At 40.3% G+C, this 25965-nt stretch overlaps 1 protein-coding gene across 1 annotated transcript in view; it reads right to left on the bottom strand.

The window, feature by feature from the left end:
• Positions 1–5837, bottom strand: part of LOC149218902 (uncharacterized) — a 38796-nt gene extending 32959 nt beyond the window's left edge. Inside the window, exons 1-2 of the mRNA XM_089386658.1 lie at positions 5560–5837; positions 4690–4795 (exon numbers count right to left, since the gene is read on the bottom strand). Coding sequence (XP_089242784.1) covers positions 4690–4795; positions 5560–5837 — 384 coding nt within the window. The remainder of the gene's footprint in view (positions 1–4689; positions 4796–5559) is intronic.
• Positions 5838–25965: the final 20128 nt, after the last annotated feature.

Genomic DNA, 25965 nt, shown 5'->3' with positions numbered 1-25965 from the left:
TTTGGGAAAAAAAAAAAAAACTGTATGTAAAATTGTCAAAGTGTGAGTTTGGGAAGACCTCTTTGGTTTATTTAGGTCACATAGTTGGTAATGGGCAATTAAAAATAAATCCCTCTAAAGTAGATGCAATTATGAAGTGGCTTGAGCCCACAAATGTTACAGAGGTCCATATATTTTTGGGTGCGGTACAGTATTGGAGAAGGTTCATTGCGAACTACTCTATTATCGCAGCCCCCTTACACGCATTGACAAGTGTGAAGCAGGCCTTTCAGTGAGGAGGAAAATAGAACAAACCCTTTGACACGCTGAAAGAGAAGATCAACATAGCACCAGTGCTAGCCTTACCAGACCTTCAGCAGCCTTTTGAGATTGAAACAGATGTCAGGGGATATGCCATGGGCATTGTATTGATGCAGTAAAGGAAGCCTGTATGTTACCATTCATATAGTTTCTCCCACGCTGTTATGAATTATCCCACGTATGGCAGGGAGTTGTATGCCTTGGTCCAGAGTGTAAAGAAGTGGAAACACTACCTGATCGGCAAGGAGACCATCATCCATACGAATCATCAGCCCTTGTAGTACCTTCAGTCATACACCAAGCTTCAACAAGCTCGTCATTTCAGATGGATGGGATTCCTCCAACGGTTTGATCTGGTAATAAAATACAAGAAGGGCGGCAACAACAAAGTAGCAGATATGCTTTCTCGCCCTCCTATTTTTGCATCTGTAGTTTTGAAAAATTCTTCTTTATCATTAGAAGGTTATGCTAACGATAATGATCTTAAAGAGATTTATGTGAAACTTACTCGTGGATCACAGTTGGACAATTACTATTTGCAGGGAAAACTATTGTACCACCTTGGAAAACTTTGCATACCCATTGATGAAAGGGTGCGTATAATTTGAGAGGCTCGTACCTCTCTGGTGTCTGGTCATTTTGGGGTTGAAAAAACTTTATTTCATTTACAGACGTTTTGTTTTTGGCCTCATATGAAAAACATTGTGACTTGCTTTGTAAATGGTTGTGTGTTGTGTTCTGTTTCAAAGCCCTCTAATAGAAAACTTGGGCTCTACACACCACTCCCTATTCCGAGTCAACCATGGGAAAGCGTGTCCACGGATTTTGTAGGTGGTTTTCCTATGTCTAGGGAAGGTCATGACTATTTGTATGTCGTTGTAGTAAAATGTGTATTTTAATGCCTTGTAAAAAGTAGGTCACTGCTGAGTAAACTGCTTACCTTTTCTTTCAGCATGTCTGGGTCCATTTTGGGTTGCCCACATCTATTATGTCAGATCGAGACTCTCGCTTTCTTGGAGAGTTTTGGACCAGCTTATGGAGAGTGATGGACACTAAGCTGAAAAGAAGTACGAAATTTCATCCACAGATCGATGGGTAGACAGAGGTCGTCAACCGCACTGTGGTACACTTGTTACGAGGCTATTGTGGAAAACATCCCAAGTTATGGGATGAACAACTTCCTTATGTGCAGCATGCATACAATCAAGAAGCACTTTCATCCACATAGAGCTCATCATTCGAGATATGTTTTGGCTATCTACCAAGGAATCCCTTAGACATGGACTTTGGGAAAGATGAGGATGGAAATGGATGAGATGATAGGGACAAAGCAAAGAAGTTTATTTAGTGGATATAGGTAATTCATCAGGCAGTACAGGAGAAGTTGGAGAAGAGTCAGGCTCTGTATAAAGTTCGACATGATAAGCAGTGAGTTGACCATTCGTTTCAAGTTGGGGACAAGGTATGGCTCCACATCAACAAGGATAGAATGAAGGGAGAAGGGAATAAATTGAAACCCATTCGATATGGTCCCTTCATCACATTGGAAAAGATTAGAGACAATGCTTTTCGTCTTGACTTTCCCGCTTATATGCAAATGTACTCAGCAGTGAATGTTGAAGACCTAAAGATTTATGAACCCCCATTGATTATGGATACCAAAGAGGTTGCACAGATTCCTACAGTGGATGATTTTGCACCAGAGTATCTAGAGAAGTTGCCTGAAGATATCATACTCGACAAGAAAACCAGAACTTCACAACAGGTAGATGTGGAGTACATTTGTATTGGCTTCAAAGGAATGCATCCGAATAAATCTCAATGGATGGAGAAAGAGAAAGTGAGGGAGAAATTTCCTCACTTTCCAATTGACTGAAAATGATTTTGGCGATCAGCTTTTAGTGGGGAGGATTGATTTAGGTAGATCTTTAAAAAGTACCAGTGGCATGGTAAGAAGGATAAAAACTCAAAGTGGTAGAATTTGGATAAACTTAGCATCCGATCGAAGTGCTCATCATCCTAATACCAGTGGTGCAAACAACACTCAAATCCGAGTTCATACGAAGAAGTCAGAGCAAGTCAAAGTTTATGTTTGACTTGAATAGGTGGCAGGAGAAGATGACGTGGCAGACACTCTCAAAGAATGGGGAAGTGCCAAGTGGCAGGCTTCCATTGGTCCCACATATCACATATCACATAAAAGGTCACAACTTAAGGAAAATCGGCCCAAGGTTGCGATGCGATCAAATCGCAATTGCCCATCGCAAAAGGAGAAGGTGAAAGAATCGGCCTCCGGCAAGATTAGTTTGTGGTTTTGATATCGCAATCACATATCGCACAAGCACCATGCCCGTATTCATGTTACCTGATGGGCTCTACTGATTGCGATTTGCGATGAGGAATCCAGACCCAATATATTATATGTTATGTTTAATACTCCTGATGGGTTCGATGTATCGCAAGCCACTTGATGTATGGGTTGGTATGTAGGGCGATGAAACTGCCGATTACCGGGAAATGTTGATAGTAAAAGGCTGCCGATTTCAACACACAATTAAAGGGGTTTTTCCATGCTTGTAAGGATTGTTGCCACATACTATTCAGGACCCCGAGAACCTCTGTTGGAAAAACACATGTTTGCTAAACTTCGTCATTTGTTTGGAACTGCCCGGGTATTGAGGGATTTTGCTGCCATCTTATATATAGGACCATCCGTGTCGGAGAAAGGAAGAGAGGACTGGAATATTAGTTTAGAAGCCATAGTGCATTGCAGACCCTAACCTGGTAGCAAGCCAGGACCTCGCCTTGAGCAGTAGGGAGGTTTCGAGAAGTTGTAGAAGGCCCGAATATCCAAATTTGGTGTTTGGATAGGCGTTTTTGCATGGTTTTCGCCAGGATTTCAGTGATACTATCTGTTTCCAAAGCTGGGCTCTCCATTCTTTGTTCATCTTCTAGATTGGAGGTATAAGGATTGCAAAGATTTTTTCTTGTACTTTTATCTCTTTTTATGCCACTTAATGAATGAAGGCCTCACCACTATTGAGCAGAGCCCAGAGACGTAGTCCAAATTGGACAAACTCCATAATCAAATATTTGTGTCATGGTTTCTTGCTTATCGTGTTATTTCCACACTGCTTTATGTGCTTTTAAGTTCCTTGGGTTATAAGCTCTATTTCATGTAATGTTGATGCATCTATAAGCAAAAGATCTTTGATCAATTATTCTGCTGACATTTCTGCTCCATCAATGTGGCAAGGGGTCGAGGCTAACTGCCTGCCCCTGCCACGGCACTACTATCTCTTCGCTGGGGTCACATGGACTACGATGGGACCTGGGTCTAGGGCCTACAACCTTGCCCCCTCCTCCAAGCACCTTTTCCACTATATGGTTTGTTCTTATAGGTGCAATACGACCGGGGCTAGGCTTAAGTTCATCCCCTCCAGTTATACACTCGGAGGTTTTCCACCAAGGTCATGTGGGGAGTAATGTGACCAAGGGTTGGGGATGATCCTCAAACCCTCTCCTCCAGTGCCCTCCCTGTTCACTGGGGCTTATTCCTGGCCCCTCTCCCCTAACACACCTTTGCATGGTCTTTAACAATAACTCACACCCATTGTATGTTAAGTAACTTGAGCATGGTGTAGTGGTAAGACTCGGCAGTGTTGTATGGCAGGTCATGAGTTCGATCCCTCCTAGCCTGTGGGTCGAAACACAAAAAAATTAACCAACCATGAGGTGTCATGTGGCATCCTCTCATTGGACCACCACAACCGAAGTTTGACCAATAAAAATGTGACATCCTACACTTGTATGAGACCGCCACTTGGAAAGCCATGATTGGTCTGTACGCACCCAAGAGACTTACTGACATTAGCAGTACAAAATGCCCAGTCAGCTCACCTGTAATTTTTTTAGTTGTTGAACCAAACGATAAGAACATCATAACTTTTTCATACGACATCAGATTGAGGCGATTCAAGTGTCCTTGGAATCATAACGATGAACACTACTACTTGGCACCGGTTTCAAAGGATTTTGGGCACTTTAATTTTTGAGCCAAATTTTGATCTCCGGATCATATCTCCCCACTAGGAACTTTTGGAATACAAAAGTTTATCTTCTCCTAGCAAACAAAATGAGGCAAAAACTCAAAACTTTCTCAAACTAAATCCTTAATGTTCTATTTTTAATTGGTGCCTTCAAGCTCCAATCAAGGTACTCCACCTATCCTCTGCGTGAAGACCTTACCTTCTTGTCAAGAATCGAACCACAATTCTTATAACCATGCAGGAACAAAAACATCGATGGATGGAATTTGAACATTCTCTCCCAAACCATCTTTCAAGGCTCAAACAACTTCATCTTGAAGTTCCATTGTTGAAGACAAACTTGACTTTCCATCTTGGAAATCATAAGCAATTCAATGCTTGCCATGCACTGATTCAAACTTTGCTTTACTGTCCTCAAACTGTGCTTGTACACAAAATTACTCTGGCTGCAATAATTCAATGACACATTTGGCTTTGTCCACAAAAACATAGTCATTTCTTGTACAATCTTTATCAAAGATTTCATTCACAACAAGCTTCATCTTGAACACTTGTATCGGTGAGTACATGATGCAACTATAGACAAACTGGACGACAAACATTGTTCATCCCAAAAGTCCTTAAATATTTGGACTCATAAACAAGCCAACATAATATGTCATGTCAATGAAAAACATGCTTGTTGCAAATAGTGATTATTCTTGTTTCACTTTATAAAGTACCCAAAAACAACTAATGAACAACAAGTATTTTCAATTTACAAAACAACCAACTATACAAACAGTCTACCATATCTTTTCCTCTCCTTGGCTTATGGTTCTGCATCCATTATGCTTTGAAGGTTGCCTTAGGAACTATGTCAATATCCTGTTTACCACATGTTGCTTTCCTTGCATTAGTTTGCATAACCTTTTTATCCTTATTGGGACGAAGTTCTAGATGAAGTTTCCAACACTTTTCATTCCCATGCCCATGCATGTTACAATGGGTACAAAAGTACTTTCGCTTGCCCATCAACAAGGAAGTTTTCAAGTGTGAGGGAGGTTCTTCATGCTTGATGCCAAGAATTTGGTCCATTCTTTTGACCATCATCTTGCGTTGCTCACAATCAGCCACACAATGGTCAACTGCATCACAAAAAATGCAAGGATACATGTCCCACAAATAATCAAAATTACCAACATTTGGAAAAGTCCCATGACATTTATACCTGTCCCTTGGGCTGTAACTTTGACAATGTGGACTAGATGATGACATGCAAAGTCCTTTGAAGCATTCATCTCTCTTACGAGACAAATTGACATTATCACTACCATCTTGGTGTGACATATCATCATCTGATGATTTCTTTGCCTCAAATAGTTTAGAACACTCTCCAAACTCTTTATGACCATATCCCAATCCTTGATATCTTAGTCTCTCTTTCACCATGATAGGATTAGTGATTCCTTGGCCATTGATTATGAGGCCTCCTCCTTCATAACCCATTCGAGCTAGCAACTTCATACTGATGCCTTTAGTATGTTGTTCAAAGGATGCAAAACATGTGTTATTAACATAAACTGAAGGATTTGAACTACAGATGTTGATTACCTCCTTGGATTTTCCACTGTCTTTTTTGCTTCAGATGTTGATGACAAATTTGAAGATCACTCAAGCCACCCACTTTTACCAACAGGAATATAATGAGAATCTTTGAGATGCTAACAAAACTCGCAAGCATCATTCTCCACATAAGGTCCATAACCTATGTTTGGAACATGCCCACAAATTGGTTTCACTTTTGAGGAATTATTTGCTTCTTCTGGAGTGGAACTTTCACCAACTTGTTCCTCAAGCACATGCTGCAATTGAAGGTGCATATGCCTCTTCTTCTCTTCAGCAACTTCAAGCATTCTCCTCAATTCAACATTCTCCATTCGAAGAGAAAAGTTCATCTCCTCTAGCTCCTCGAGACTTTCCATCTTCTTCCACATTCCTACAACTTTGTCAGAAACTGGCTCTGATAGTAATTGGTCTAAAATTGGAGGAGAACTTCTCCTTCCTAAAAATTGATCATCCTCTAACGCTTTGCAAGTAAAAATGGGTCTTATGTAAACATAAGCTTTATGGTCTCTTCGAGAATAATGAGTTAGTTCTCATGTGAACTTTAAACAAGCAACATATCATCATTTAACTCATAAAGGCAAACATGAAGAGAGATAACACATAATTTGGTGATGAAGTTCATCCCTCCTAGGCTACATCTTTGGGCTTGCTGACACAGCTAGACTGCTCCATATGTTTCAATGATAAAGAGTACATAAAGTGTGTTGACAAAAATAGTGGCTAATTTCCCCTTCAAGGAAACATTCTCTTACAAAGAACTCTCACTCTAAAAAGCATGACAACCTACAGTCAGTCATGAAAAAATTAATAAGAAAAGGGCTCGCACATCAAGACCCTGTACTCCATCTAACAATTAGCATTACAAGTACAACAACTCAACATTGAAGTATTAAAAGAGAACTTTCCTCAACAAGACATAATGAGAAAATAAAAACTTGAGTTGCATCATAGATGTCACAATTGTTGCAAATAACATATGAAGCCTGGAAAACCCCTACAAGGTCCTCTCCATGCTCAAAATCTTTCAAAAAATGCTTCAACCCACTAATTGATCCTGACACCGATCGACTCAAACCTGCAAAAATTAACTTCAAGGTTGTTCCAATGAGTGAACAAAGGCTTCCATACGATTCAAAATTTCCAAAAACCCCTTATCTGGACTCTTCTTGACCTCCAAAAGGCCAAAAAAACTCATCAAGTTTTGGCTCTCCCAAGTTTTTGCTGCTATTCGTCCTCCAAATTGGATGAACCTGCTAACCGAGCGACAATTCCGCCCTTAAATCCGCTCGTCAGGTGATAATCTCGCCCGCATCTGGTGCAAATTGTCGGCCTTTTAATTTTTCCAATGACCCTTAGGCCCAATATCAAGGCCACATGGGTGCTATAAGACTGAGGGTTGCGCTAACGGCCCGCCCCCGTCAGTCTAGGCCCCAAATCCATCGGGTTGTTGGTCATGTGGATGTTAATGTGGCCAGGGGCCGAGGCTAATCGCCCGCCCCTACCGCGCTAGCCCTTCGTTATTTCTCCAACGGATCTACGCCATCAATGTGGCCGGGGCTAGGGCTAATCGCCCACCCCCACCACCGGAGCCCACTATCTCTTTGACGGGATCACATGGACTATGATGGGACCTGGAGTTAGGGCCTACAGCCCCGCCCCTCCACCAAGAACCTTCTCCGCTATATGCTTGGTCCTGTGGATGCAATACAACCGGGGCTAGGCTTAAGTTCTTCCCCTCCCATTCTGCGCTTGGAGGTTTTCCGCCAGGGTCATGTGGGGAGTAATGTGACAAGGATTGGGGCTGGTCTTCAAACCCTCTCCACTAGCGCTCTCCCTATTCACCGCTTGTGGTCATGTGGATGTCGATGTGACCAGGGGCCAGGGCTTAGTTCCAACCCCTCTCCCCCAACGCGCCTTCACATGGTCTTTAACAATAACCCACGCCCATTGTTTGTTAAGTAATATGAGTGTGGTGCAATGGTAAGTCTCGACAGTGTTGTATGGTAGGTCATGAGTTCGATCCCACCTGGCCTATAGGTCAAAACACAAAAAAATTTAACCAACCACGAGGTGCCACATGGCAGCCTCTGGTAGGGCCATGTGGCATCCTCTCATTGGACCACCACAACCAAAGTTCGACCAATAAAAATGTGCCATCCTGCACTTGTATGAGCCTGCCACTTAGAAAGCCATGATTGGTCTATACACACCCAGTAGGCTTACTGAAATCAGCAATACAAAATGCCTAGTCAGTTACCCAGTTAGCTCATCTGCAATTTTTTTTTACTTGTTGAGCCAAACGATCAGAACATCATAACTTTGTCATACGACATCAAATTGAGGCAATTCAAGTGTTGTTGGAATCAGAACGACAAACACTACAACTTGACATTGGTTTCAAAAGATTCTGGGCACTTTCATTTTTGAGCTAAATTTTGATCTTCGAATCATTTTGTATGTGATTGTTGCATGTTTGCAAATGTTGTTCTAAATTGCGAATTAATTTTTGTGGAGCAGTAGACTATATTTGTGTCTCTTGATTTAGATCAAATTTCTTGAGGAATTTCAATTATATCAAATTTCTACATGGTATAAGAGCATGATTCACATTAGAACAAGGATTTCAAAGTTACTCCTCAGGAGGTTCGAATTTGCAGCTTCAGTGTAGCAGCATTTCTTCAGAGTTGGGAGAATGGCCTTCAATGGACTAAGATTAGATTATGCCCTAGAAGGCAACTTGAATTCCACTGCCTAGAAGGATTGCATTGAGGAACTGCTTGATGACAATGGATTTTTGGAATATGTCAATACACACATTCCAAAACCAGGATCAACAAATTCCCAAAACCTAGTCCAATGGAAGAAAGATGTAGCCAAGGTGAGGAGAATAATTCTGGAGAGAGTGAGAGACCACATTATCTCAAATCTCCATGGAAAAGAAACTCTTTTCGCAATGTGGAAGGCAGAGACTAAGCTATTTGAGAATAACAATGACCATAGAAAACTGGCCCTCAAATAAAAACTTCGAAACATTAAGATGTAGAAGAATGATACTATTCTGCAATATCTCACCAGATTTACACAAGTTCAAGATGAGCTTGGAGGGGTTGGTTTGAATGTTGCATAAGGTGAATGGGAGGGTGAAATTACTGAATTGGGAACACTTACGGTCTGATTTGGTACAAGAAGAAATCAGGGAAAATACGAGAGATGGAGTTCATCCAAGGGAGAGGATGAAGAAAAATTTGCATTGGTTGGAAAGGGAAAGAAGGGCAAAAAGAAAAATATCAAACCAAACCATAATCCATCCAAGGGGGAAAGAAGAAATGCTTGTCCAAAATAAAATGCTTAAATTGTCATGAATTTGGGCACTATGCTACAAAGTGTCCACACAAAAAGTCTAGAAAGAACAACTCAGGAGGAACAACAAGTGAAGCATTGGCTTCACAGTTTGAGCTAGACTTCACCTTGATCGCATGCATGGCCAACACTGTGATGGGGAATGTGTGGTACTTGGACTTAGGTTCCTCATTCCAAATGAGAGGGTGTAGAGAGTTTTTTAGTGCCCTGGAGGAGATAGATCTCCATATGTATATTGAACTTGGGGACGACGAAATGTACAATGCTACTAGGATTGGTAAAGTAACCTTTAAGAGGGAGTTGCGCTCCCCTCTTCTTCTCAAAGATGTCATGTTTGTACCAAGCTAGAAGAAGAACCTCATCTTTGTAGTAGTTTTGGAAGACCATGGCTATGATGTGATCTTCAGTAAAGGGAAATCCTTTCTGAGACACATAGCTGCGCGGCAAGTGAAGCAGATCAAGGTTCATGTGAAGAACATGTATAAACTTGATGTGGAAGAATGTGTTGCATTAAGAAGTAAGGTAGAGAAAGTGCAGAGTCGCAATTTCGATGAATTATGTCACATGAGATTGAGATATTTGCACCATGGCGCCCTTAAAATTATGCAGCAAATGACCATTGGCCTTCCTAAAGGATCACTTGAGAAGTATGATGTTTGCAAGGGTTGTACTTTGGGGATGTAAAATCCACATTCCATGATCGAGATAACAAAGTAAATCCAGTCTTGGAGAGAGTCCACTTTGATGTTTGTGGACCCTTCTCAACAACCTCCACTACCAGACATAAGTACTATGTTATTTTTCTTGATAATTTCTCGAGAAAGTGTTGGATCTTCTTCATGCAGAAGAAGGATGAGATATTCTCAAAATTTGTAGAATTCAAGGTACTAGTTGAGAAATAGACTGACAACAAGGTGAAGGCTCTTATGAGCTACAATGGAGGTGAGTATGTTTCGAATGACTTCAAGGAATTTTGTACCAAAGAAGGAATTTAAAGAGAACTGGCAGCTCCCCACAACCCATGACATAATGGGGTAGCTAAGAGAAAGAACTAGAGCATTGTGGGAGCTGCGAGAGCTATGCTAAATGTGCAAGGCCTGCCACTACATTTGTGGGCAAAGACATGTAACACATCAGTCTACTTGCAGAATCAGATTCCTCATCAGATTATTGGTATGATTACACCGGAGGAGGCTTTCTCAGGGAGAAAGCCAGATGTGTCTCATTTCAGAATTTTTGGAGCCTGTATTTACTACCATGTCTCAAAAGATTTGGGAAAGAAACTTGAGCCAACAATAGAGTTGGGAGTTTTTATGGGTTACACTGAAACTCTACATATTTACTAGGTGTATTTACCTTCCCCTAGAATGACAATTGTGTGAAGGGATGTAAAGTTTGATGAGGAGAAAGAAATGAGATGCTCTCTTGAGAGGGAGCTTCAAATCCCACCAAAATAGGAACCTCGGGAAGTTGTGGAGTAGCCACAAATGGAGGAAAAAAGAGGAGGCAGAGTGGATACATCCACTCAAGTAGAACCATCCAAAGGAGGTAGAAAAGGAACCAAGGAAGCTAAAATACTGGTGCAGGATGTGAGGGAGAATGTAGGAGCTCCTTCAAATTTACACAAGCAAAGCAGGTCATCTGAGAGGTACATTGGCTACATGGCTCTAATGATTGATCTTATAGAGACTAAGCCATCCTATTTAGAGGACATAGTTAAGAAACTATTTTGGGTTGATGCAACGGTGGAAGAATATGAATCCATCATGAAGAACAATGTTTAGGAGGTAGTCCCAATACTGACAGAAAAATCAGTTGTGGATTCAAAATTGATCTTCAAAGTTAAGCATGTAGCAGACAGAAACATAGAGAAGTATAAGGCTAGATTTGTGGCTAAAGGATTCTCTCAAGTTGAGGGAATTGAATATGAGGAAACCTTTGCTCTCATAGCAAGGTATTATTCCATTAGATCAATTCTTGCACTAGTTGCGCACCCGGGGTGGAAGATCCACCAGATGGATGTAAAAACAACATTTCTCACTAGTGTTATTGAGGAGGAAGTGTACATCGAGCAACCAAAAGGATATGAGACATTTGATCGGAAGTCTCATGTGTGCAGACTCAGGCGAGCATTGTACAGTCTCAAATAGGCACCCTGAGCTTGGTACACTTGGATTGATAGTTATCTCACTGGATTGGGCTTCACCAAAAGTGAAGCGGATGCAAACCTCTATCATATTTTGGTAGAAGGTAAATTGCTTATCATTTTTTTATATGTTGATGATTTAAAATTGACAGGTGATGAGCAGTTGGTCAACACTTGCAAGGAGGATCTTGCAAGGGAATTTGAGATGAAAGAGATGGGTCTCATGCACTACTTCCTCGGGCTGTAAGTATGGCAAGGTAATGGGGAATTGTTTGTGTTTCAAGGCAAGTATGCCACCGAGATACTGCAGAGATTTCACATGGAGAGTTGTAATCCCACAGAGACACCTTTAACGACCAACTAGAGGAAGGAATGTCACTTCAAGTGAAGAGGTTGATGTTACCATTTACTGGCAGCTAGTGGGTTCAATGATGTATCTTGTGAACACACGACCAGATATGTGCTATGTAGTCAACCAGCTGAGCCAGTCTATGGTTAGGCTGACCAAATTATATTGGAAGGCAGCAAAGCATGTCTTACGGTGCCTCAGAGGCACTGCCCAATATGGATTATGTTATAGATGGACAGAGGGAGTGAAGTTGTGTGGCTTCACAAGTGCAGATTGTGCAGGGAGTCCATCCGAGTGAAAGAGTACATCAGGTGCAATTTTCAGTGTTGGGTCCACAATAATTTCCTGGTACAGTAGGAAGCAAAGGTATGTGGCGCTCAGCTCAACAGAAGTTGAATACATGGCTACAAGTCAAGCAACATGTGAGGCGATCTGGATGAGAAAGATACTTGTGGGACTATTTGGTCAGGAGATGGATCCAACTGTGATCTATTATGATAATCAGATTTGCATTAAGCTCTCTAAAAATATGTATTTCACGATCGATCCAAGCATATAGATATCTAGTATCATCATTTTATGATATTGTGTGCATAGGAGGATAATGTTGCTACAATACATTCTGATAGAGGAACAAGATGCTGACATCTTGAAAAAGGCTTTGTCAAGAGGGAAGTTCAAATTCCATAGGTGCAGGATAAGGGTGGTTGATAATCCCTTTCTTACTAAGAGGGAGTGTTGAGAAGTGTAGCAAGAAAGGCTCAATTTGACTTAGCCTTGGTCAAATTGAGAAAATTTGAAATTTCCACATCAACAAACAACTTGGAGGCAGTTAATTGAGGTGACATGGCTCTTGTCACTTGGTTAGCTCAATAAATTCGAGTTAGTAGGCATGGAGTTCAATTTACATGTTGATGCAGGGTAGCCCGATCACAAGGCAATCCCTCCTTCATATACCAACTATTGTTCGTGGACTTATGGTTATGCTCACAATCATCTATCGGAAGCGTTATTGATGCACTATTGCCTTAAAAACCCGGCTATACAACTTTATCAGAATACAAAGGAATACACGGGAAAACCCGCTCCGAACACATAAGCCAGACTTCAAATACATTCCACCCGCATATACAAATCTCTCGGGTCCGCTAATACCAAGCCTTTCCACATTATTCCTCCGATCTCTGCATTACACAGAAACACATGGAAACCTGTTTCGAAAGCTTAAGGCTGGAACTCAAATGGAATTAAATCCGTTATATAAAACCATCGGGTCTGGATTTGGAATTAACCTCCGCGCATGTTCGCGCCCGACATCCATCCGATCTCGGATTCAACGAACGATCCGATCACCTTCGGACTTCAACTCAATTAAAATATGGCTTATAACCTCATCGGGTCCGTTTTCTTGAAACACTTACGGCTTTTGAGGCCGCACGATAATCTGCTTACCACCTTTGGGAAACCGCTCTTCTAGTTAATGCGTGCGCATCTTCTTTAAACCCATCAATGAAACATTCTGATGTGAATTAATCTCTACCGTTGATCAAGTATATGATCTAACGGTCCACGTTATATCGCAATGTCGCAATCGGAGTTAGCAAGTGGTTAGGGTCCGGTCCATCCACACAGACTTCCGCCGATGCGATATATCGGCGATCACCCATCACATAGGCTTAAGGCCTGAAGTCTGCCGCATACACATGAATTTCACCAATGCGATAAAGTGGCTCTGCTCGCTCGATTAGATCTGGTTCGTTGATCTTATAGATCCAATGACCACTGTTCCTTCTTGCATCTATTCCCTCTTGTCTTGATCTCACTTGTGTTTAATAGACTCTACATTAAAAAAAAAAAAAAAAAAAAACAAACAAACAAACAAACAAAACAAAAACAAAAACAAAAACAAAAACAAAACAAAAAAAAAACAAAACAAAAAAAAAAGAACAAAACAAAACAAAAAACAACAACAACGATTCTCTGTGAAATCTTTGGATCAATGATTGGGTTTAAAGCGGCTCAAATACTGCTCTTTACACTAAGGACCCCAATTATGATTTGAACACTACGATTTATCACTTCAGGGCATAAAACAGAGAAAACACTTAGATTGATCCGCAGGTGGATATACAGAGATAAGGGAAGGGTTTTAATAGAAACAACACCTTCACAAACACTGATATTTTATTCAATAATGAGTTACAGAGTCTCGGCCCTCTGGCTCGATTACAACAATAAAAAGACCCTGTTTCTCTTGCTAGCCTCTATCTACACTCCAGCTAATCTATTCAACCTCTCCAACCTATCCAACCTCTGAATTATACAAAAAGATCACAATTTATACAAAAGTGGATTCATGAACCAATTCTGGTTCAGATCCAGAAATCTCTCACTCTCTCCTAGAGAATCTCTTCAACTCCACTCTTTTCTAAACAAATGCTCAATCAAGCTTTCAAATCCCTCATATCCTATTCAAAACTAAATAAATCTAACTGCTTGGCCTGATCTCCAAACAGGGAGGATCAATAAGCCACTATACCCTTTTTCTCATATTTTACAATAAATAAACACTCTCATACATTTAAATAAATAAAGTTAACTAAACTATTGTCTTTCGACCCTTTGTTAGTCACAACATGTGATCATGCCATCACATTGTTGACTAGGCCTGAATGCTCTTGCATCACATGTGTTGATTACTAATTTGCAACAATAAAGTTAAATTATTTCTAGTTTTAATGAATTAAACTAGTTCTAACAGTTAATAGAACGAGTTGGAGGTCAGTTGTGCAGTGGGACAATAGTCTAATTGAGATATCATCTAGTTAACTGATAAATCAACCAAAAATAGCTCATGCATGCAAGAAATTTGAGTTGCTTAACTGTGGTGGAGATTCCAAGGCGGTGTAACATTAGCTGTAGACTAGTTTTGAGTATACAAGTGTTTGCATGCAATCAGTGACCAATCCTTGGTAATTGTGCAATCAATTTGGAGGAAATTCATAAAAAATAGGGGCTAATTTCCTCAGGATTTGTGCAAGGAAATAGGAGCTCAAGTGGGGGCAAAAATTGGCTAAGTTTGGGTTAGATATATTCAAAAGAGAACAATTATTCTTTTGCAGGTTGAGCTTAGAGCGAGCAAGCAATTGTAATACATTCTCTATTCATCTAATTAATGCAAGTAGGCTTAAGGGGTTTTTACGAGTTGGTTTCCCCTAGATAAATATGTGTGCTTGTGTATGTGATTATTGCATGTTTGCGAATGTTGCTCTAAATTGTGAATTAATTTCCGCAAAGTAGTAGAGTAGAATTGTATCTTTTGATTTAGATTAAATTTATTGAGCAGTTGCAATTCTATCAAATTTCTACACTCTCAAAATCTAGCGCCTCCTAATGAGAAGGACAAAGATAGGGAAGGATTCATTCTAGTTAAAATAAAGCACAATAAGCAGGGAAATAAGAAGCAATAGCCATATAAGGCAAAATCTCAGCACCAACCCATTTCTAAAAATAGTTTTGAAGTTTTGAATGTTCTTGAGATAGAAGATGAAAATTATGAGGCCCAAGAAAATCAACTAGCTCCCAAGAAGACTCTCAATCTAAAGATTCGTCCTGATCAAAAAGATGAAGAAGGCTGAGATCAAGATTCTCCAAAGAAAGCTTCTACAGTGGGAAAATCTTCTCCAAAGGATCCTTCTCCACTAAAAGGTAAAGACGCTGGCATGGTGGATGAGAAGAAGTTCACCTCTTCTTGTCCTTCTTATTCAGATGTGCTTAAAAAATAACGTTTGTCCCCACTAGTTACAAGACGCAAAAAGAATCACATCAAAAAGAACTCTAGTCCTGAGAACTGTCTTGCCTCCCATGGGTCAAGCGGTGGGTCATCTTCTTGCATTTTATAGAAATGTTGTGTTTTTGCATTTTCTTGTGTAAGAAATTTGTTAAAAAATCTCCTACTCCCACGAAGCAGTAGGAAGAAAAATCCGAAGATTTAGTCTTGGAACTTTTCCCTCCCTACCATATTGGGAGGAGGTTGGTTTTCAGTTTTTTGTTGTTGTAAAAGTGTCACTAGTTGAAGCTAGTCAAAGGCATTCACTTGCAAAAGACCATATTGCAAAACTTCCCATTTATTTGTTGTGGGGCACGTATTGTATATAAACTCTATTCATTTATGTTAAAAAAAAACATCCAATTGATCAAAAGGCTTGTCCTTTGTACAATTTAGCATCAAAGTTACTATATATCTAAAAATATTAGTGGTGAAGACCATATAATAAATGCCCAAAATGCAAAAGAATTTTACGGTGAGTAAACAGATGATGTGATCGGTAAATTGTTGTGGATATTCTATTGGACAATTCATCACAAAACATCTGATAAAATTATACTTAAATATATGAAATCTACACTATGAGGGTTTATTTCTATTTAGATTCATGGATATGTAAATTATTGTTTATTACATATGCATGCAAATCGTAATTATGCAAAAAATAGAGATGATTGAAATAAAACTCACAAACCACAATTGACACAAGATATATCCTGGGAAACCCCTTTGAGAGAAAACCCAATTGGAAGGTGAAGCCACTTTGCTCTCTTTCTCTAAATAGAAATTAGTTGCAAGTACAAAGAAGTAAGACCTGTGGCCCAAGGGTTACTACAATGCACAAATCCTCTCAATGTGCTCTTTCCCTATCCATCTTGGCTACTCTACTAATCTATGGAACAAAATGCCCTCGAAAAGAATTGGAACCCCTTTTCCTCCTGGTGGCCAGTTATAACACAATTTGATAGCCTACGAGTGCTCAGGTTTGACTCCTTCAACTTGTAACTAGAGTCACAATATGGAATATTTTAGAATCCTCTTCATCATGATCATGTGGCTAGCCCCTTTTCCATGAGTAATGGGGGCTTACATGTGATCATCTTGAATTATGGTTGCCGAAACAGGAAGGTCAACTTCTGAATGGCATAACTTTTGCATACAGACTCTAATTAAGGTGATTCTTGCATCATTGGAAAGGTATCTATGTGTAGAATAAGAAATAAAGGTGTTGCATTAAAGCAACAAATTTTTACCCCCCCAAAAAACATTATTTGATGCCTCAAAATGCTCCCAGAAGGTTTCAGACCCGAATATGTCAAATTAGATCCTGTCGGTAAAAATGGTCATGTGAGTTGATTCCTCCACTTTTTTCTCTTTGAAAGCATTCAGATGGATGTCAAACATCGTAATGAGCTAATCTGGATCACACCTCCCCATTTTGGGAGGCTTTTGGTCCCCAAAAGTTTTTATTGAACGAGGTGAGGAAAAGTTTCCTCCACTTTCTCTTGGACATGCCATTTTGCTTTGTCTGGAAGTTGTCCTTTCATCCCAATATACTAAAGGTAATATTGCTTGTGTCTTATAGTTTTGGAGATCTTCCAAACAAAATATCCTTTTTCAACTCAACTTGAGCATCAAGTGCCAAATCCTCTACCAAACGTAGGATCCATTCCTCCTCCTGATCTAGTATGTAAGGATCATATAGCTTCAGATTCTCTACATTCATCGCTGAGTAAATGTGCATGTATGGGGTAGAATGAGTCTATAGGAATTATCTCCTACCTTTTCTAGTAACTCTAAGGGACCATATCACAGAGCCTTTATTTTCCTACTAGGGCCCCGTAGTTGCTCTTTATTCAATTATAACTATACTCTGTCTCCCACGTTGAAGGACTTCTCTATTCTATGTTGATCATGCCCGACCTTATATTTTTTTTGTGACTTATGTAGTGTCTCATATACCTATATATAAATGTGCCTGATCTTCTCAATTTTTTTTCTACCCTTAAGGGATCCCTTGTAAGATCCTCCCTCACTCCTCCTTGTTGCCCATATGCAATATCCAAAGGTGAAGGTGGAAAATATCTAAAAAATAAATCAACTAGGTACTTACTAATAGAAGTGTGGACTGCTATGTTATAAGAGTGTCATATATACCAAATTTTCATCCCATGTCTTAAGATGCTTTTTATTGCAACCTCTCAAAAGCTACACCAAAGTCTTGTGGACAACTTCTGTCTGCCTGACTATTTAAGGATGAAATGTTGCAGACCTTTTCAATTTTGTGTCCATATTCTCCCACAAGGTAGTCCATAATGTTTTGAGAAATCTTGTGTCCCTGTCTGAAACGATGATCCTCGGTATCCCAAAGTGCACCCAGACCTGCCCAAAGAATCAATTCATTGCTTCTTGTTGACTAATGGTCTTTTTAGAGGGCATCAAAACACATATCTTATTGAACCTATCAACCACCATGAACATGTAGCCATGTCCCTTCCTAGTTGTTGGTAAACCTCCCACAACATCCATGGAGATGTTTTCCCGAAGATGAGTGGGTACATGTAAGGGATGATATATACCTCGTCTCCTGTTACTAGGCTTATTGGTATGACAAAAAATGTATTCCTCTTATGAACCTAGCTACTTGTTATTGCATCTTGGGCCAATACACATACCTGTGCAAGTTGGCCATTGTCTTCCCTACACCAAAGTGCCCTATAACCTTGGAGGTGTGAGCCTCTCTAGTCAACTACAATTTCTCATCTTTAGGAACACATAACTTATCTAAGTTGTAGAGTAACCCAACTTGAATATGGTAGACAATTGTGTTGTCACTGTCGTACACATAATTCTAGCTCTGCAACTATTGAAACACCTCCTTGAAGTCCTTACCCTTTGAATATGCCTCTCTGTATGCATCATGGGTGAATGGCTCCATGTCTATCAGAGATCCCAAAGTTGTGATATTCGATGTGGGTGGTCTTTAAGGCATATCGACCAACTTATTTATGCTTCCCTTCTTATACTTGATTACTAAATGCTATTGTTGTAGAAACCCCATCCACTTGTAATGCCTGTTCTGGTATAACTTACTCTAGGCTTATAGGTATTGTAGTGGCTAGTGATCTGTGTGGATTACTGTCTCCTTTCCCATTAGATAATGTTTCCACTTCTTCACAACTTGCATCAATGCATAAAGCTCCTTGTCATAGGTAGGGTAGTTAAGAACTGCCCCATGAAATACTTCAAAATGGTAGCATACATGCCTTCCTCCTTGCATCAACATTGCTCCCATATCATACCTACTTACATTTATCTCCACTTCGAACGACTATTGCAAGTTTGGTAATGCCATAAATGGTGCTTGACTAATCTTCTACTTTGGCTCCTCAAAGGTCCTCTATTGACCCTTTCCCCAGTAGAAACCCTTGCCACTTGTTGTTATGGTGTGGAGTGGTGCCACTACTACTGAAAATGAGGCTATGAATTTCCTCAGATATTGTGTTGCCCCAGTGAACTCCCAACCTCAAAAACATTAGTAAACACTGACCATTTCATGATGGTTTCCATCTTAGCAAGATCTATTTTTAGCTCTCCTCCACCTATCACATACCCCAGATACACCAAAGACTATTATGCAAACTCACACTTCTTAAGATTTTCCAACAAATGGTGCTTCTCTAATGTATCCAACACCTATATCAAATGTGAGATATGCACATCCCAGGTTGTACCATATACCAATATACCACCCAAATAGACAATAACAAATGAATCTATAAAAGGGCACAATATATCATTCGCTAACCTCATAAATGTAGTCGGTGCATTACATAGTCAAACGGCATAACTAACCACTCATACAAACCCTACCTGGTTTTGAAGGCGGTCTTCTAAATATCTTCTTCTTTGACTAGAACCTAGTGATATCCAAACTTTAATTCCAGCTTGGTGAAGTAGTTTGCTTGTTGTAACTGATCCAATAGATCATCTATTATGTGTAGGGGGTTCCTGTTCTTGAGCGTAAATTTGTTCAATGTCTTGTAATCTATACACATTCACCAAGACCCATCCTTCTTTGGCACAATTATGATGAGTGACTCAAATATTTTGTTAGGATATTCCGACACATAGGATATAGTTAAGATCAACTTGGTCTAGTTTAGAGTTAGGTATAGAGTTAGGTAAAGTGTCTTTCTTTACCGTTGTACATATTGTAACTTACAATCCGACGGTCACGATATGTAGTGATCCGACGGTTCACTCTCACCTCGGTATTATCGACACTTGATCCGTGGCTTGACACCCGATTGGTCCATGAGTTCTATTTAAAGCGCATGGAGGGTCATTGTTCGGGTAATCCGTGCATGAGAGAAGCTTATGTAAATTTTCATTCTTTGATTAATAAATTGTCTGTACCCACGTTGGGACAGGCCGTGGACTGTTTCCCTCCTTGCACTCTGAGGGTTTTAACCACGTCAAAAATACTGGTGTATTGATTTGAGATCTGGTTGTGAGCGGTGTCCTTTTGGTATTCTTTCTGAGGAACTTACCCTGTAAATTCCTACATGGTATCAGAGCTATTTGAGGGCCGCGTCCGTTGGTGATCCAAATCTGAAGCCGGTAGAACTGCATGCGGCTGTCGTTTCCTAGATCTGCTGTTTCTGACTGCTTTCGGGCCGAGAGGACTGCTCTATTGTGTTCGGAGCATCTGTTTCAGTGAGGAACCCCTTTCGTTTCACGCGAAAAGGTTTCCGGTAGCCCTAGCTGCGTCATTTTTCAGATCGGGAGGTATACAGTGTTTTTTTGCAGTTTACTGTCATTTTCTCTCTGCTTATTTCGGTTTCGGTTTATTTAGCCTTTTTTTTTCCCGGATCTATACCTTTCATTTCTGCGTATGCTCTTTGCCCTGCGACTCTGTGCGATCTGGGCAAATCAGAAACAGAAAGAAAGGATTTTTCTCATGCGTATGCTCTTTTCCCTGCACCTTAGTGTGATCTTGGAAAATCAGAAACATTGAGAAAAATATTTAGTTTTTCGGTTAAAAGCTAACTTTGAGATTTTTTTTTTTAAATTCTAGTTTTTTGGCTAAAGCTAACTTTGAGCCGTAAGGTTCGTTTTTCTTTGCATATTCGTGTTGGGTTTTGTGTTTTGTGTTTTGTGTTTTGTAGGGGAAAAGAGCCTTCCCAAGGCAAGCACGCAAATCGAGGCCCCCCCCCCCCCTCTCTCTCTCTCTCTCTCTCTCTCTCTCTCTCTCTCTCAAATATTTTGTATAGATCAATTGGTTCAAAGACTTTTTAAGAGAGTAGAGGTCTTGGGTTCAAGTCTCCATTTTGTGGGGGCGGATTTTTTCATTCCCGCACATTCGCGCACTTTGCCGGCAACGTCAACAATTTTTTTTCCAAAAAGCCATAACTTCTTCATCCGGAAGCCTTTTTTTTTAAAACCGCCTATTTTTTCGAGATCTATCCATTGGACCACTTACTTTCAGCATCTTCAGCTTCAGGTTTTTTTCAAAAAATGGAAAGTCCATGCCAAGTCATTCTTGACAGCACTAACTACTTCCAATGGGTAGCCTACATGGGAGATTTACTTAGAAGTAAAGGTCTCTTCAGAATAGCCACAGACCAAGAGAAGAAACCCAAAGATGAAGACAAGGCCGAAAAATGGGAAAATAGACAAGATCAAGCACGTGGTTTGATAGGAAAGTCTGTTTCTCCTGATCTTAGATTCCACATTGCAGAAATTGAAACTCCTCATGAAGCATTAGAAAAACTTGCTAAAGTTTTTGGGATTAAAAATGAAATTAGAGCCCATCAACTTGAGAATGAGTTGCTTACTTTGGATCCTAATAATTTTTCTTGCATTGAAGATTTCTTGTCCAAATTCAAGACCCTTAGATATCTCTTGGAAGGTGTTAAAGTTAAGAAAGAAGATGGTAACCTTATTTATTCCATCCTTACTAAGTTGGGACCAGCCTACTCTGTATTTGTTTCCACTTTCCATTCTACAAGGGAAGCTTTCATTTGTCAAGGCAAAGACTACAAACCCCCTTCCTTTGACTCCTTTTGTGATTCCTTAATAAGAGAACAAGAAAAACTCTTACACCTTGGTCTTCTTAATCTTGGAAACTCTTCCTCGAAAGCGTTAGCCGCCCAGCAGCAACCAAATTCAAAGAATCCTAAGAAGTCTTATCCTCAAAGGAATGGTCCTAAACCAACTCAGCCTCAAGATGAAAGATCATTTCAGCAAAATGACAAGACCAATAAAAACAAATGGAAGAGGACTGACAGACATTGTAACTTTTGTAATCGAGATGGCCACTTAGAATCTAAATGCTTTAAGAAGATGGAAGCCTTGGAAGCCGCAATGAAGAAACATAACATCCATGTGGAGCCTACTTCAACTTCAACTTCCGGAATGGCACTTTCTGCATGTCGTTGTCAATCATCTCAGTCTGGTTATGCTTTAAATGTATCTTCTTCTTCTTCTCATTCTCATGAGTGGCTCATTGATTCTGGAGCCTCTTATCACATGGCCAAAAACCAAGCCATGTTTTCTTCTTTAAAAGATTGTAACACCAAAAATATATATGTTGGTGATGATAGATCTCTTAGTGTTGTAGGGACTGGAACTGTTCATCTAGACAATGGTCAGTTTAATGATGTATTATGTGTTCCAACCTTATCCTCCAACCTTCTATCTGTCTATCAGATAACTCATTCAGGTGAAGGCAAAATTGTTGAATTTTCACCTCATGATGTTGTAATCAAGGATCTAAAAGATCCTAAACAGATTCTAGCTACTGGTCTTGCTGATGATTCCACAAGGTTGTATAAGTTTCACAACTTTGGGTCATCAAATCTTCCCTCAGCATTTGTTGCTCATAATGATGAAGTGAGCAAACTTTGGCATGAGCGATTTGGTCACTTAAACTATCGCTCCCTTCAGCATCTATGTAAAGAAAATATGGTGACAGGTCTTCCTATGATATCTTGCAGAGATGGTGTTTGTTCCGGATGTGTACTCGGAAAACATCATCGGGACAGTTTTGACAAACGTGCCTCTTGGCACGCCTCAGCCCCTTTACAGCTTGTGCACAGTGATTTATGTGGTCCTCTTCCTGTTGCTTCATTCTCTGGTTGCAAGTACTTCTTAACCTTCATTGATGATTTCTCCAGACGCACTTGGGTATACTTCTTAAAACTCAAGAGCGAAGTATTTAACACTTTTTTGGCCTTCAAAGCCTTTGTTGAAAAACAATCTGGACATCAAATTCTTTAGCTACGAACTGATAATGGTGGAGAATATGTTAAAAACACATTCATCAACTTTTGCACTGAAAATGGAATTCAAATGCAACATACTGTTCCATACACTCCACAACAAAATGGTGTAGCTGAAAGGAAAAATCGCACCTTAAAGGAAATGACTAATTGTATGCTGCAATCTAAAGGACTCAGTCTTAGTTTTTGGGCCGAAGCAATTAATTGTGCAAATTATATAATCAATCGCACTCCTACTAAGGTTCTAGAGAATATCACTCCAGAAGAAGCTTGGAGTTCCATTAAACCAGATGTAAGTCACTTTCGTGTGTTTGGAAGTGAAGCATGGGCCCATATTCCAGATGAAAAGCATAAAGCTTTAGAACCTAAGAGTGAGAAATGCACTTTTGTTGGATATTCTGAAGATGTAAAAGGTTACAGACTTATTCCATTTAAGTCCAAAAATGTTATCATTAGAAGAGATGTAAAATTTGATGAAAATAAATCGGCCTGCGAGCCTAGTCCGGCGGATGTGCCACCTCTTCCTATCTCTTCTACTTTTGAAAACATTTCTTCTTCAGATGATGAAAGTGAGGATGACAATCCTCCCCCACCTTCTCAGGATCCTCAACTTCCAAGATGGGTCCGTGCTACTCGAGATGCAGCAGGTGATCTTGCCGGTGATCCTACAGATCAGCGACGTACACGTTCTCAGTTTGAAAGAGCCTCTTCTTTACTGGCTCAAGCTCCAGTAAATCATGATCCTGACACTTTTGCAGAAGCTTCAGGCCATCCACATTGGGAAGCAGCTATGAATGAAGAATATCAGTCATTGATGACAAATGATACATGGGATCTTGTTCCTCTACCAACGGGACGAAAACTTGTAAGATGTAAATGGGTTTACAGAACCAAGTATGGACCAGATGGCAAAATTGATAAACATAAAGCTCGTCTTGTTGCTAAGGGCTTTTCACAGGTTGAAGGAATTGACTACACTGAAACCTTCGCCCCTGTTGCCAAAATGAACTCTATCCGCCTTGTTCTTTCCCTTGCTGCCTCTTTAAAATGGGAAGTCCATCAAATGGATGTTAAATCTGCCTTCTTGCATGGGGACTTGCAGGAAGAAATCTATATGGAACAACCCATTGGCTTCATACAAACAGACTCAAGCCTTGTGTGTCGACTTAAGAAATCCCTTTATGGTCTCAAGCAGGCTCCTCGGGCTTGGTATGCCAAAATGGATAGCTTTCTTTTAGAATCTGGCTTTTCTAGGTGTCATTCTGACAATACTGTCTACACCAAGAAAGTGGGTGACTCTCTTATCATCCTTGTTCTTTATGTTGATGATCTTATCCTTACTGGTAGTGATCCCAACCTTATAAACCATGTGAAGTCTATCCTTAAAAAGAAATTTGAAATGACAGACTTAGGACACTTACACTATTTTCTCGGTCTTCAAGTCTTGCAATCCAAGGAGGGTATTTCCCTTTCCCAGTCCAAGTATGCTTGTGATATTCTTCGTCATTTTCACATGGAAGACTGTAAGCCAGCCCCTTCTCCCTTTCAGTCTGGAGTCAAACTTTCAGTCTCTTGTTCTTCTCCTGAAGTTGATGCTACCTTATACCGTCAACTTGTAGGAAAACTCTTGTACTTAACCCATACTCGTCCTGATCTTTCCTTTGCTGTTGGCCTTGTTGCTCGTTTTATGCAAAACCCCCGTGAAAGTCACTGGAAAGCAGCCAAAAGAATACTTCGTTATGTTCGAGGTACAGTACAGTTTGGGATTCATTACAGTGCCAAAGCAGCTCCTCTGTTAGTTGGTTTCACTGATTCTGATTGGGCTGGTGACCCTGATGATCGGAAGTCTACTGCCGGTTATGTCTTCACTCTTGGTTCAGGACCTATTACATGGGCTTGTAAGAAACAGGCTGCCATTTCTCTTTCGTCAGCAGAAGCAGAGTATCGTGGTGCCGTGGAAGCTAGTAAGGAAGCCTTGTGGCTTCGTCAGATCCTATCAGAGTTTGGCTTTGAGCAGCAGCATCCAACCTCCCTTTGGTGTGATAATCAAAGTGCCATTCAGCTATGCAAAGATCCAGTCCAGCATCAGCGCAGCAAACACATCGAACTACACATGCACTTCATCAGAAAACTCATTCATGACCATGCTCTTGAAGTACAATATTGTCCAACAGATGATCAGATTGCAGACATCTTCACAAAGGCTCTCACAGAGGCGAAGTTCACTAAACTTCGATATATGCTTAGAGTTCAGGAAGTTGTCACTAAGGGGGGATAGGCTCTAGTGCCTCCTTCCTTCTCCTATTGTGTCATATTTGTAAATCCTTCAATCCTATCCCAAGTTGTTCTTAAGGGGGGATGTTAGGATATTCCGACACATAGGATATAGTTAAGATCAACTTGGTCTAGTTTAGAGTTAGGTATAGAGTTAGGTAAAGTGTCTTTCTTTACCGTTGTACATATTGTAACTTACAATCCGACGGTCACGATATGTAGTGATCCGACGGTTCACTCTCACCTCGGTATTATCGACACTTGATCCGTGGCTTGACACCCGATTGGTCCATGAGTTCTATTTAAAGCGCATGGAGGGTCATTGTTCGGGTAATCCGTGCATGAGAGAAGCTTATGTAAATTTTCATTCTTTGATTAATAAATTGTCTGTACCCACGTTGGGACAGGCCGTGGACTGTTTCCCTCCTTGCACTCTGAGGGTTTTAACCACGTCAAAAATACTGGTGTATTGATTTGAGATCTGGTTGTGAGCGGTGTCCTTTTGGTATTCTTTCTGAGGAACTTACCCTGTAAATTCCTACATGGTTATGTACTTAGTTGAATGGCACCCTATTCTAGTAGTTGTTGCAATTGTTTCTTCCCCTTGCTTCTATAACAAACTGCCTATACAATCCAATGTTTTGCAATGGGAAGTCTGCTAATAGCTATATCTTGTACTCCACTTCCCTCTTGGGCAGTAGCCCTTTAGGCTCTTGGAACACCTCCCTGTATGCTTGTAGCAACTCTTCCAGTTGTTCTTTCTG

Source organism: Pinus tabuliformis, chromosome Q (assembly GCF_031772625.1).
Source record: "Pinus tabuliformis cultivar Carrire ecotype Pingquan chromosome Q, CPIR1, whole genome shotgun sequence".
In the NCBI taxonomy this organism is placed as follows: Eukaryota; Viridiplantae; Streptophyta; class Pinopsida; order Pinales; family Pinaceae; genus Pinus; species Pinus tabuliformis.
The sequence above is the reverse complement of the archived record's forward strand: the minus strand, read 5'-3'. Positions and strand labels throughout refer to the sequence as shown.